Source organism: Mastigoproctus giganteus, chromosome 10 (assembly GCF_048544385.1).
Source record: "Mastigoproctus giganteus isolate SK-2022 chromosome 10, ASM4854438v1, whole genome shotgun sequence".
In the NCBI taxonomy this organism is placed as follows: domain Eukaryota; kingdom Metazoa; phylum Arthropoda; class Arachnida; order Uropygi; family Thelyphonidae; genus Mastigoproctus; species Mastigoproctus giganteus.
Genome location: NC_143584.1, coordinates 142,780,704 through 142,796,369, shown reverse-complemented (window position 1 = coordinate 142,796,369; position 15,666 = coordinate 142,780,704). Strand labels below are relative to the sequence as shown.

General features: G+C 36.7%; 1 protein-coding gene across 1 annotated transcript in view; it reads left to right on the top strand.

The window, feature by feature from the left end:
* LOC150079329 (116 kDa U5 small nuclear ribonucleoprotein component) overlaps positions 1-15,666 on the top strand; it is a 330,420-nt gene that overhangs the window by 197,896 nt on the left and 116,858 nt on the right. The window contains exons 10-11 of the mRNA XM_090383490.1: positions 1,324-1,490; positions 10,739-10,930. Of these exons, the coding sequence (XP_090239616.1) occupies positions 1,324-1,490; positions 10,739-10,930 (359 nt within the window). The remainder of the gene's footprint in view (positions 1-1,323; positions 1,491-10,738; positions 10,931-15,666) is intronic.

Genomic DNA, 15,666 nt, shown 5'->3' with positions numbered 1-15,666 from the left:
GTCCAGTCCGAACATGTGCCACCAACATCCATTTACTGTCCAACTTCAAACTCACAAAACCAACTTTTTATCTTCCTTGTGTATTCATTCAAGTGCTGTTTTCTGGAACAACCTTCCTTCGTACGTATTTCCTGAAAATTACAGTCTACAGAAGTTCAATTCTAATGTCAACAAATATCTTCTTTCATCTTCTCAACCTCCAACCCAAGCACGTTACCAAGTACTATAGGTTCTAATACCCTCCCGTGTTTGGGGTTTTTCAAAAAAAAAAGATCTGATTTTATTATATATTATCTGTATGTATCTATATATTGAAAATTCCTCTCACTTTACATGGCTGTCTTGGAGTATAAACAAAATTAATTTTTTAGGTGATGGGGAAATTCGAATTCCTTCATTATTCTCCATATGGATTTTCTTTGTCATATGCTCTGTTCTATCTGCTGCAAAAGCAAATGGTATAGGGCTGTTTCAAATTTGTGTTCTGATATTCCTACTTCTGATATTGTCAGCTGCTTGTCTTATCCATTCCTGGACTTTGATGATGTAATGAACACTGTTTTCATTTTTTGGCTCATGAGGATTCATCACTCTCTTCCATCTTAAATATTTTAAAATACCATTCGCTTTATATTTCAAATAATTAATACTCAAACTTATACTTTTAAACTGCATTGAAAGAGAAAAAACTGCACAAACAGACCACAGAAATATGCTGAAGATTACCTGAATACAAACAGTTAAACCCCAATACAGATAAATACTGCAAATCTAGATAGACTGTTTACCTTCCTTAAGAAAATATGCATATATGAATTCCTCTGATGCCAAACTGGACCACACTGGATTACACAGAATTATAATATAGGAATATGCACATTTTGGTCTCGTTGTCCTTGTGCCCTTAAACATCGTAGCCAAGTACCTATTGTTAAAAACAATTGGCACAATGTGGCAGTGACACAAATATTTCAGCTTTTATGGTAATGTAAGTTTGACAAATGTATGACAAATATATGTTGCACTGATTTCAATGAACTTACTACGGGCACTTCTGTAAACTTCACATGTGTATGTACTATATGCTTGTTATGAGCCTTCTGCTTTTCATTTTATTACATCTCTAATAGATGCATACATTATGGCTAATCCAAGTCAGGTTTCTCCTCGTTGGTATGTCTCCATTTCATTAGAGCAACCATTGTTATAATTTTTTGAATTGCAGTGCATGATTTTTCCCATTATTTATTAAGTCATGCAAAAGTTAGTTTACATAATTTGGATTTTAAAAATGTTAATTTGACAATTTTTTAAATATTTTAGGTAATGTTAAATACTGAAAGATTGTTGAAACATGCAGTTCAAGAGAGGATGGCAATCACAGTTTGCATCAATAAAATAGACAGGCTGATGCTTGAATTAAAGCTACCACCTCAGGATTCATATTATAAGCTACGCCATATTGTTGAGGAGATAAATGGATTGCTGAGGTTGGAAAACTAAATGTTTAGTTATTAATTCTATTTTGTAATTTTTATGTACAGGGTTTTTTTTTTTTTTTTTTTTTTTTAACTTGCATATATACAGCAAACTCTTGTTTTAATAAACCTTACAGTTAAGAATTTTTCATCTTATTGGACTTGCTGCTTGGAATTCTTATTATAACATTGTTAAATATTTTCAAAATAATAAATTGTGATGTATAAAATATAGGGTGGTTATAAAGTTCTTTATTGACTGCTGTCAATAAAATGACAGCGAACTGCTGGTTAGAACAACTAACACTCGCATAAATAGAACTAATGGAAATGTGATGCCTCTAGAAATAGGGGATGGTGAGTTTTATTATGGTACTCATGAAATGTTTTAGGAAGGATAGGGGAAAATAGAAGCGATGGTGGAATCATGCTTTTTATCAGAAGCAGTAACGTAAGTTTGACAAATGCTTTTGCAGATTCAAAATTTACACATACATGATGAAGAGTTGGTTACCTCTTTTCCTGCCTCCCTTTATATAATTGGATAGATCTCATCAACCCAAGGTGCCTGTTTTTTTTTTTTAAGGGAGTTACAATAGGGTCTCTGCAGTGTGAGTTAATTTGGAAGCAAATGTATAATGAGAATGGGAGTAATCTACAGACCAGAAGACTGAAGATTATGATGAGAGCCTGTACATGAAATAGAATGGGCATTATAAGTTATTTCAATTTTCCTATAATTTATTGGAACAAATAATAAATTTTCTGTTTATACTCTGGGACAGTCATATGGTCAGAGGAGTTCACAAGATAGAGAGAATAGAAGAAACAGTGCTGTATTCCATCATGGGCTTGAACCCCAGTCACTCAAAGCATGTGTACTTATGTTTGAAGGAAACTCATCATGGGGAACAAAATTTTTAAATCAATTGGATGATTGCTATTTTTGGTGTTAGGACAATCAACGCTCACATAAATAGGCCTAATGGAAATGTGGTGCCACCTGGAAGTAAGGGATGATGAGTTTTATTATAGCATGTGCAATGTTTGTCCCATGCAAGTTTTTCTCATATGTGAATACCAGAAAGAAAAGGGTGGATCAGATTTGACCCTTGAGTAATGGATGCAGGAATATTTTAAAAAATCCTGTTGATGTTTCAGATGAATTAAACAGTTACTTTGCATTGATATTTACTAAAGAATGACCCTTCCGGTGAGGAAAATCTGTGAGTGAAACTGGAAAACATGAAATTAACAATACTGGAATTTCAGAAGATTAGCTATTAGATAAATTTTTGAGCCTAAAGGTGAGTTAAGGCTCCTGATAACATATACCCAGTAATTTTGAGAGATTGGTGTAAAAAGAGTTTATTGAACCATTGAGGTTAATTATGAGGTCACCACTATACTCAGGAGCCATTCCCTTGAATTAGAGAAGTGCCGATATTATCACCAATACATTAAGGTGACTCTAAGAGTGAAGTGGGTAACTACTGACTGGATAGTTTAACTTTAATGGTAGGGAAAATCTTGGGGACAATGATGAAGTGTGCAGTCTAGGAATGTTTAGATAGAAATGGCATTCTGAAAGAAGCACAGCATGGTTTTGTAAAGGGAAACTCATGTTTAACCAACCTGGAGATCCATTTTGACAGACCCACTCGTGAGCTGGATGGAGGAATAATTTTGACATTGTTTGCTTAGATTTCAGATAAGCATTTGACTTGCTCCTGCGTGAGAGGTTACTGTATAAGCTGGAGCATGTTAGAATCATAGGAAAAATCCTTAGATGGATTTGAGGATGGCTGCTGGTCAGGACCCAGAGGGGGGGGGGTGACTAAAGGTTAGTCTTCAGATTGGACTGATGGAAGAAATTGGATTTCCCTAGAACTGGTATTGGAACTACTCTTGATTTTGATTATTATTTTTTTTTAATTTCATTGATGGTATAGAGGGCATGAAGTCAAAAAATGCATACAATACCAAGATCGGTAGAGTAGTTAATGATCAGTACCAAGCAAAACCTCTTCAGGACAACTTAGATAGGTGTCAGAGATGATCAGAAAAGAGCTGTCTTCAAATCCAGCAAAATTCAGGGTCTTGCGCTTGAGGAATAGCAACCTCAAAATAGCTTTACACACTTGGTGGGATTGAACTAAAAACAGTAGAGGAAGAAAGAGATTAGGGAGTTACTATACAGTTAGAGATAAAGTTCTCTGAGCACTGTAGACAAGTAGCAAGGAGAACCCATGGTATCCTTTCAATGATTTATTGAGCATTTATTTGTGGAGAATACACTGAGTGTAGTGTATTTTCTACAAAAGTAAATGTTCAATCACCTTATCTGTAATGGACTATGCCACATACTCGCATTATAAAAATCTGAACAGCTTCGTATGCTAGAGCAGTGGTAATTTGCATCTGGTTGTGCAAGTAAAAGTGACAAAGTAGCAGTTATGGAACATGGAAATTATATCACAGAGTTTCAAAAGGGCATGATTGTGAGAGCTCCTGCGTTGGGTGCTTATATTGGAAATGGCACATCTTGTTGGTTACTTATGCCCCACTGTAATTAAGGTGTACAAAGAGTGGTGTCGATCAGGTCAAACCACCTCTCATCAACGGAACTGTAAAGGATCGAACAAGTTTGATATTTGTAGTGAGTGAAGGGTGCACCATGTTCTTTGGGCTCAATGGCAGGTCATTTTAAAGGGGGGATGAAGAGTTGTCAGCAATGTTTTTTAGAGTGAAAAATAAATAAAAAGCCATACTAAAGTATTGATGTTAACTACAGGGTGATCTCAGTATGTGTGTTAAATGGAACCAATACTGTCTCAGATGATGTAACAGTTTGGTATTTACTTACTGCTTACAGTAATTGCAATAAAGTAGAAGAACATGCTCATACATAAAAGCTAGGTTTGCAGAAAACTGGAGGCTGACTCAATTGGAGTTCAGTAGGGAGCCAGCTTAATAACCATTTGGTGAACAAGGATGGGCTGCCAGTATGGAACTGAGCTGACTAAATTTAATAAATTATATGCTGAAACCTTTTCATTATTGAAGGAGGAATCAATTGAGACATACTGGCTGGGACATTTCCCTGCTTTGCTTGTTAGGGAACCAGGATATGCAGTGCTAAATATTCTATTGGAACAATGATTGAAATAGTTGCCATCAAACAACAAAGAAGTGGAATTAGTAAAAGACTAGCATGATATGATATCAAAATAGCAGGTATAATAGAAGAAAAGGTACACTGTTCCAATGGGATTTACTTATTACTTACAGTATTTACAATAAAGCAGTCAAATAAGGAGAACAAAGCTGCAGTTAATAATTATAAACTGATATAATCTGAAAGGAAGAACCTGTGCAAATAAGTGTAATAGTTTAAAAAATAGTTTGGAAGAGAGTTTTAAGGACTTAGGCCTGACATAGTCAAGTGATCAGGAGTGCGAGTGCAGTAGCCCATAACAGCTAAATACGATTAACATAATTTGTATTGTTTGATTTATTGTAAACTCCACTGACCTGGTGGTCTTGCCGGAGTATAAATAAGAAAATTTAAATAGCAGAGTAGGAAATGTCAATTACATCAACAGAGCTACAAGTATGTTGATGTAATTGCCATTTTCTATTCCACTATTTAATTTTCTACAGAAAATTTTGTCATAACTGAGTACATTGTTATTGAAAATGGTCTAAAAAAACTAACTGAATATACAAGGACATATAGAGGATTTGAGATAAGCAGTAACTATTAACTTATATTGAGAAAGTTAAAAATGGTAATTATATCAAAACTAAGAGGTATAAAAACATCTTAGAGTGGACAAAAATCAAAAAGCTCTCAGATTTGCCAATCCTAATTGAAAATGTGAACCTTCTTTCCCAAACGTTAAATAGCATTCATGATATGAATGAAAAAAAATTAGGAGAAATTTAGTGAAAGTTGCAAACGATTCATGTGAGGAGAAAGCTTGTAAAGAGAAAAATTCAAAACACTGTGGTGGACCCAAGAAGTATAGAGGCAGAGAGAGAGAGAGAGAGAGAGAGAGAGAGAGAGAGAGAGAGAGAGAGAGAGAGAGAGAGAGAGAGAGCAAGCAAGCAAGCAAGCAAGCAAGCATGTGTGTAAAAAATATAAGAAATTTGTGGAAACTAAAAACAATAAATCCTTATTTGTTTGCATTGACAGACAGCTTAATCAGAGAAGACATGCTGAAAAGTGAATAGCTCACTGGATAGTGTGTACAGCATTATTCATTACCTTTTGGACTCCAGATTTCAAGGTAAGTCACAGATGAACGGAGTTCTTTGAATGGATATCTCATCTTTCCCTTCCCTCACATTTAAAACATTACCAGTACAAAGGAAAGCATTTCTGGTAGTAGTAGTAGTAGTAGTGGCATGTGATGCAAGAAAGCAAATGTATGAGCTTATGCAGCATCAACCAAAAAAAAAAAAAAAAAAAAAAAAAACACCATTCCCTCCAAATGCCTGTCCAGTTCCACCTTAAATTTATTCATTCAACCTATCAACTTCCACAACGACAGATGGAAGTTTGTTCCAGCAATTAACCACCCGCTGGCTAAAGGCAAATTTCCGCACATCTGTTCTACTTCTGTCTTTTCTTAATTTGAATTTATGCCCCCTTAGGTTCGTAATCTGAACAAGTGGAAGGATCCCATCAGAATTCAGCGTGCTCAACTCATTCAATGCCTTATATACCTCAATCAGATCACCGCGCAGGTGCCTAGTCTCCAGCCACTGCAATTTGCAGAACTTAAGCCTCTCTTGGTAAGAGGATCCCTTCATTCCCCTCACCAATCTTGTTGCCCTTCTCTGTACACGCTCAAGTAAATCTACATTCTTCCTAAAATGAGGCCTCCAGACCTGTACGCAGTACTCAAGGCGTGGCCTGACCATTGCCTTATACAGAGGGATAATCACCTCCTTTTCCCTGCTAGCAAAATTCCTATATATCATTGACAAAACCCCATGACCTGCCTGGCAACCTGTCTGCATTCCTCAGAAAACTTCATATCTGACTGCACAATTACTCCCAGGTCTTTTTCATTTTCTACCACCTTAAGTGTAGTACCACACAGTTGGTACGTTTCTCTGTGGTTACTTCTATCCATATGCAGTACTTTGCATTTGTCAAGGTTAAACTTCAGTTGCCACTTCTTAGCCCATCTACCCAAATTATCTAGATCCTGTTGCAGTAGCACACTGCCATTACTGTCATTAACAACCCTGCCAACCTTTGTATCATCTGCAAACTTCGACATTAAGCCTGATATACCTTCATCAATATCATTGATAAATATACAAAACAACAGTGGACCTAACACCGAACCATGTGGGACTCCACTAATAACATTAGTCCAAGAAGAGCAGCACCGATTGATTACTACCCTCTGTCTTCTCCCACTTAACCATCCTTTTATCCATTGTAGCAACTTACCCTTAATACCATTCTGCTCCAATTTGTACAATAGTCTTCCATGCGCAACAGTGTCAAAAGCTTTCCTGAAATCCAAATATATGATATCAAAATTATTTTTTGCATCCAGTTCCTTTGTAACCACACCATAATATCCTATCAAATTTGTCAGACAAGACTTTCCCTTAACAAACCCATGCTGTGTCTGAATTATTGCTGCAGTCTTGTCTAGATTATCCTGCAATGCATCTTTAACCAGCGACTCCATTATTTTACCCGGAACAGAAGTTAAACTAACTGGTCTGTAATTACTCGTGTCACCCTTCGATCCCCCTTTGTGAATTGGGGATACATTTGCACAGCTCCAGTCCATGGGAAACTCCCCTGAGTCCAAGGATGCTCTCATAATTATGGCTAAGGGTTTGCTTAGTTGCTTTGTCGCCTCCTTTAATATAACTGGATAGATCCCATCCACCCCAGGTGCTTTTCTTACATTTAACTTCAACAATTTCTCTTCCACTTTGCTCTCAGTTATTACAAGATCATTAAGCACCCTGCTACAATTTGATAACCTTCTGCCATTTTCAAACCTTAATAACTCCTCATGTGTGAATGTAGATGCAAAATACTCATTCAGTTTGTTTGCTATCTGAGCAGGATCATCAACAGTCGAACCATCGATGTCAAGTGGACCAATCAGATTCATCCCCTTCCTTTTAGAGTTTATATAAGTAAAGAAATCCGTGTTGTTTTTCTTAGCATCTTTTGCCAAGGATTTCTCGTAATCTGCCTTCGCCTGCCGAACCTCCTTTGTGACCTGATTACAGATTAACTTATATCTGCCATAGGCTTCTGAGTCGCTTGATAATTTATATCCATCCCATGCATTTTTCTTCTCTGTTACAAGTCTCATTAGTTCATTTGACAACCATTTTGGCCTAAACTTTGAACAATATTTCTTAATTGGTATGAAACTTTTAGTAGCTTCCACGATTCAATTCCTTGAATGCTTCCCACTTAGAATTTACTGTTGGTAACATCGTCAGTTGATCCCACTGTACAGAATAAAAATTGTCGGAGACCACTGTACTCGACTTTACGGAAGCAAAAACCCTTTCCTTTACCCCTGATGGTAATTAAATCTTTAAGTAAATCCCACGTCAGTACACTGTGATCACTGCCACCTAGTGGTTCTTTTATCTGCAAATTCCTAATACATGAATGATCACTGCTGATAACCAGATCAAGAGTATTACTGTTTTTTCTGGGGGGGGGGAGGTCTCTGGTTGCCTCTCGAACATGCTGCTGCAGAAAACAATCATCCAATAAATCCACAAAAGTCTGACTAGTGTGTGAGCGCCCAATCCACAAGTTCCAGTCAATATCTGGGAAGTTAAAATCCCCCATTATAAGACATTCCGATTTACTAGCCCACTCTATTTCTCTGTACAATTGTTCATTGTACTCATTCGAGTCATTAGGCCTACAACACACTCCTACTCTAATTTTTGCTTTCGCAGTGCTTATGTCACACCAAACTGACTCAACAGTGCACTGTTCATCTATATCTACTGGATGCACTTCTTTTGATTTTTATGTTTTTCTTTATTGACAGCATAAACCTCCTCCTTTCCTATCCTGTCTATCCTTTCTGTACGCATTGTACTCCCCAAATTCCAGTTCGGCATTCCTTATATCTGTGTGACACCACGTCTCTGATATCCCAACAATATCCGCCTTTGATGTCTTGACCAACACTTCAAATTCATCAAATTTATTTACTATACTTCTAGCATTGGTATACATGCACCTATTCCTATTCCCAGCCACTCTAACACATCCCATATACCCACCTGTTTCACGATGATTGACATCTGTCCCTGAAACCCCCAACACCCCTCGATCCAGGTCGCTACTTATTCTAATAGAAGTTGTGCAAGGATCACCTTCACCTCTGCCTACGGCTACTGTTAAACTATTAGTCCTTGTATCCCCCAAGCTATCAGTTTTCCGACCCACCTAACACTGCCTCGATAGCATCAGCAAATATTCTTGCACCCTTTCTATTTAAGTGTATCCCTTCCCTGTAGAAGCAATCTCTCATGTTAACAAGTACAGTCCAGGCTGAAAAAATTTCTACCCCTTGAGCCTTGCACAATCTCTCCAGGGCCGAATTGATTGACAAGGCTCTCATCATATACTCCCTCCTATCGTGTCTGGGAAGAATTGCAGACACTTTCAAATTCAACCCTAATTCACGGCTCTTTTTCATCAGTGACCTGTACTTGTTAAGTAATTCTGCTGGTCTCCTACTCTTAATATCATTAGTGCCAACGTGTACAACTATATCACCTTTTGTGCCCTTAAAAGATGATATCTGCTCTACAACGTCATCAACCTTTGCTCCTGGCAGACATACCCTGGTCCTGTTCCATCTATCCTTTCTACAAAGGATGTTTCCCGTTTCCCTGACAATAGAGTCACCAACAACTACTAGTTACTTTGGGACCAGCGCAATCTGCCTTGGGGGTTGCCGCTGTGTTGCGTGATGACCAAGTGCAAGCTCTGCCTTTGATGTGGGCAGCTGAGAGCCTGATGGGCCCCTCAATTTAGATCTTTCGAGGGCATCCACCCTGTCCTTCAAACTCTCATATAGGCCCATAAGAACGCTGAGTTGTTGGCTGATTTCCTTACACTCCTTACATCGCGCACACACAAAGACATCCCCCACGGCAATATCATGTTCCGTTCCAGATAGTTCGGCAAACATTTCACAAGTTGCACATTTTTTAAGGCTGTGATGCGTTGGAGAATCGCCCCCCTCAGTTCTCCCCCGAGTCACAGCACTCCTGCCACTTTGTGCCCGTTGCTTTGCTGCTCTAGTTTGGGGCATGATATTTTAAATTAATAAGATCAATAAATTAAATTAAATGTCAATAGTACGCTATCTAATAGAAACAGTGAAGCGTATTACTGTTTCTATAATTATACGTTAGAGCTACCTAACTACCTCAATTAAAAATTTGAATTCCCGATCACTATATACAAAACAATGCCTGCAATATTCGAATGAAATGTTACATGGAGTACACTATCATTTCCTGGCCAAAGATACTTGATACTGATTTATTAGACATCTATTCCTGCATAGATGCCTTGTGGATCATGGTTGGACAAATGTTTAAATGTTAAGCAACTATATAGAAAATTTGTGTTGCAGAGTGTTTTGTCTTTTACTGTAAGAGTAAAATCCTTATCACAGGAGATAACAGTTGCCTATTTTTTGAAACACCTTTTTACATCTCTTAAAAGGTAAGTATAAAAGTATTGCTTTATAATTTTAACTTTCAAATTAGTTGCTTACTGGCATTAAAAAAAAGGAGCACCATCTAACAAAACTTTTTTTAGCCAATTAAATTATACGTATTAGAGTAATGTATTGGAGCATAGGGTTTAAAAATTATGCCTGTTTGGCCAAATTTGTTATAATTCATAAGTATTCATTGACTGACAAGTATTGTACTGTGTTTTGAAACTGCTCTCTACCTGCAACCAGCTGGTACCTGTTTTTTTTTTTTTTTTTAATGAAAAATATTGTAGCCTGAGTATATCTGAAACTAGAAATGGAGGCAGCTGAGTGATCTGAATTGGTCATTAAAAGAAGATTTTAGTCTTTCTTTGAGCATCTTGTGTAATGCTGTACCCAATCATGCAACATATTTTGATATATTTAATATAATTGATTGCAATTAATGAAAGTTTACTTGAATATGTTTCTAGTACTGATAATTTTTATATTTTATATTTACAGCATGTATGGAGAGGAATATGGACATCCTGTAATTTCCCCTATTATTGGAAATGTTTGTTTTGCTAGTTCTCAGTATAGTCTTTGTTTTACACTGAGGTCATTTGCTAATTTGTATGCACAGTCCTATGGAGGAATCAATGCAAATGAATTTGCCCGCAGGTTATGGGGAGATATTTATTTTAATAGTAAAACGTAAGTGGTTCTGCATGGCATCTAGAAAGATTATATTTTCATATGGTTTAATGTAGTTGTATTTTACTAGTTTAATTCTCATTTTACTATACAGTAATACCCCGACTTACGCTACCCCGACTTACGCGAACTCGGAGTTACGCGGTTCTTGATTTTTTTCGTTTGGCAACGCTGCCGCCCACTATCTTCAAGGTTGTTTTTCATATGTTATCGATATACGGTGCGACGGCGTAGAATGAGAGCGAAAGATGAACAAAATTCAACTTTGCTGCTTTTATGTTTTTTATATCAGTGAAGGGGAAACACATTTCACCATAATAACGTAAAAACCAACACAATTCCAGCTATCGGTATAATCGCAAATGCAATTAGATCGAGTTTACTACCAGTTTATAACAGATTTCACTAGCAGAAACGCAACTGGATTTTTATTGTTTTATGGTAGTAACCCCTAGAAATGTGAGGTGTTAATTGTGTATCTCTGCCTTTATGGTGTTGTTTATTCAGTTGCTACATGCGCGCAGCTTTGTTTATGCGTATCAAGCGTGCCTCCTCGTTTTGTAATTGCGCTTTATTCCCTAAAAATGAGTAAAATACTTAATTAAAAGGTGTGAAAAGGAAGCGTCCTGGTGAAGACACTGCAGATTCAGAGAGAAAAAGAAAAGCAATTATCGATAAACAGAGGCGGACTGGGTCAAAAATTCTTACCCGGGAAAATTTATAGTGGCCTCATACTATGGTTTATGGCCAAAATCACACAGGCCCACCGGGGTTTCCCCGGTAAGGCTTATGGCCAGTCCACCTCTGTCGATAGAGAAAAAATATGAAATTGTGGAACGCTTTGAGCGAAATGAAAGACCATGTGATATTGCACGTGCTACAGGCCTAAATGAAGCAACGGCGAAAAGCACATGACAATTGCAAACTTGACAGGTTGAAAATTGAAAAGGGCTCAATTTACTGTAAAGGGCTTAAAAATTTTAGAAAACATAGACTCCAACGAAGAACGCGTTATAGCTACAAAGCAAGGAATAAAAAAATTATTAGCTTGCTACGAAGGAATTCTGCGTGAAAAAAAGAACGCGCTGTGTCGTCAGACGAATTTGTTAGATTTTATGAAGCCATCGACATCGAAATAACTTTTTTACGTAAGTCATTTGTTTTTTTTAATACATATTTTGTATTAATATGTATAAAGAACTGCAATTTTATTAATATTTTTCTTCTAAACTAGTGTTTTTGTTAGTCCTTGGTCCCAATTAAGCAAAATTTATATGTATTTATATACAAAGTTTTACCCCGACGTACGTGAATTCGACTTACGCGCTTTTCGTCGGACCCACCTATCGCGTAACTTCGGGGTATTACTGTACTTATATACATATAAATCAATTTTGTGTTTATTGTTTGTAATTGATGATAAAGGAGACTGTTTCAATTATTTCATAAACTTTACTTACCTACTCAGACTTTTAAGTAGGATGTCCACTATGAACATTAACTTATATTAACTTTATAGTTACAGAGCACCACATTTTAGATAATAGGAGGCACATACCAGCAAAGAGATATTGTTGAATGATATAGGCCTTAGTAGTAGTAGTATTACTACTACTACTTAGGCCTATACCATTCAACAAGTAGATGTCAAAGAACTGATGATCTTAGTAGTAGAAAGGATAGATCTATGGAATGATGGACAACATCAAGTGTGTACTTCAGTTGGCATGAAAGTAATATTGAATTGACATGGAATTAAAAATAATAATAATAAATAAATAAATAAAAATGCATAACCTACACCAAGACATGTTCTTGAAAAGCATTCCAAATCAGTTTGATGCAATTCATATGAGTAAATTAATTTAAGATACAATGAAGCTGTATCTTTTTATTTGCCACTATAAAGTAAAACCTGGTTAATTTGAAATTGAAGGTAACAAAGTATATCCATTCCAGTTTAAGTGGGTTCTAAATATTTCTGCAAGTTCTGAACATATCAGCATTAATTAATAAAGAGAAATATTTAGCTAGATACTCATTAACACTGTATAGAATTTTTTAATTCTCATTTATAATATTGTTATATTATAATTCTCATTTAATAATCTTTTAGTTTTTGTGATAGAGATTCATGAAGTGATGGCTAAAACAAATTTAATCACAGAGAGAGAGAGAGAGAGAGAGAGAGAGAGAGAGAGAGAGAGAGAGAGAGAGAGAGAGAGAGAGAGAGAGAGAACAATTGTGCTACAAGAAATTCATAAATATCTCAAATGTGATAATAGGATGGCTAAGTTTCATTTTTGTTGCCATTACTAGTCATACAGTTTGATGTATACAAGCTACACATTAATATGCTAAAATAAGAACTATGTTGTTTTGAGAGAGAGACCATATCTTGGGATATTATTTGCTGTTTATTACTTATAATCCATGCAAAGTTTTTTTTTTTTGGAATGATGGACAACATCTGTAACTGTGTAAAATGGATTTTTGTATTACCATGACCAGCCTCGAGATGGTGATGATATAAGATGGGCAGTGTGCCCTGTGGAACAGACAAAAAAAGGATGCCCATGCGAGAAAAAATTTCAAATATATGATCTGCAGAGCTTGAAAACTTTAACACCTTAGAGTAGATTTAAAGAGATAACATTTTTAAGGCCTCTCCTCCACCTAAATGCTTGGCAAATCAGAAATAAAAAAGCTAAGCAGGATTTACAGGCTTTTTTGTTTTAAGGGCTCTAGAAACTCCTAGAACTTTACCCATTTTTGTTTTCATGTGCGACTGTGATGAGAGTCACCTCCTATCTAGTATTGCCTTGTGTCACAGAGGATCAGCCATTTCTCTGTGTGGCATGGATGCCAAACCTCAGTCCCTGCTTATGTTGCTTCATGCCTCAGGTGTTACCTCCAGCAAGCTTAGGCTTAATATTTTACACCTTGCAAATGAGGGATATATATATATATATATATATAGCTACTGGCAATCCCACTAATAAAACTGCATAAAACAACACATTTTGAAGTTCAAATTTATATCATTACAGGAGATATACATATACCATATGGCTGTGTAAAATGGATTAAAAGCAGAATAAAACATACCTACCAACACAGACATCAATAACATTCTATTATGCGAATAATATCAAGTACTCAGTTCTGAGTAATCAGTTTGCAGAGTATACATCCTAGCAGTGTCAGTGCTTCTGTTGCTGGAGTTTTAGGTTCCATAATGACTGCGTCATTGTTTACAGTATGACATTTGTTAAGCTTAAACTGATATTATGGGAGATATGGCAAATCTACGTTTAAGTTTGCTAAGTTAACTGATACCACCAAGTTCTAAAAATTCCATAGCTGCTGGTAAAGAATTCCTGGGAACATCACCCTATGTGAATAAGTTATCCAATGAGAGTAACTTATTCACAGAAATGCTGAAAAAAATGACTATTATAGTTACATTTCTGAAAGCAAAATCTCTTTGCTCTGCCCTTGGTAGTAGTTACGTCTTTAAGTCCACTCCCTCTAATAATTTGGCTACTTCTTCAATTTATTGAAACTACCCAGTGTGGAAGTTTGCTCCAACAATCAGCTACTCCACTGTCTGAAGGCAAAATTCTGCATGTCTATCCTGTAATCATCCTTCCTCTATTTGAATTTATTTCTCTGTGTAGTCTGAGCAAGAGGAAGGATGCCATCCCACCACTCAATCCATTCAAAGTTAAAACTTAAATCAGATCCCTTGCAGGAGCCTAATCACCACGCAGTAGCTTACAGAACTGAAGCATTTCTTGGTAAAAACTTTTTTTTTTGTGTTCCCCATACTAACGTGTTCTTTTTGGCACCCATTCCAACAGATCCTTCCTAAAATGAGGCCTCTAGACCTGTATATAGTACTCAAGATGTGGCCTAACCATTGCCTTGTCCAATTGCTTAATCACCTCTTTATCCCTGCTAGCAAAACTCCTCTGTATCATTGACAAAACCTTATGAGCTGTCCTGGCAGCCTGCCTGCAATGCCCAGAGAGCTTCACATCTGATTACACAATTACCCCTCCCCAGGTCTTTTTCATTCTTCACTAACAAGTGTGGTACCACACGGTTGGCATATTAACTTGGCATTACAGCTACCCATATGGAGTACTTTGCATTTGCCTGTGTTAAACTTCAATTGCTTCTTGGCCAATCTGCCTAATTTTTGTAGATATTATTGCAGTAGCATAACCTGCTTACTATCATTAACCACCCTACCAACCTTTGCATCATCTGAAAACTTAGACATTAAGCCTTCATCAGTGTCACTAATAAATATAGGAAACAACACTGAGTTCCCCACTGAATCCTGCTAGATTTCACTAATAACATTATCCAATAAGATTACCACTCTTTGCCTTCTCCCAGTAAACTATCCCTTTATCCGCAGCAGTAACTTGCTCCTAATGTCACACTGCTCCAGTATTATATCAAAGGCGGATACTGTTCGGACAGCAGAGACGTGGTGTCACACATATAAAGAATGCAGAACTGGAATTTGGGGAGTACAATGTGTACAGAAAGGATAGACAGGATAGAAAGGGAGGAGGTGTTATGCTGTTAATTAAGAAAAACATAAAATCAAAAGAAGTGCACCCAGTTGATATGGATGAACAGTGCACTGTTGAGTCAGTTTAGTGTGGCATAGGCACTGCAAAAGCAAAAATAAGAGTAGGAGTGTGTTATAGGCCTAATGA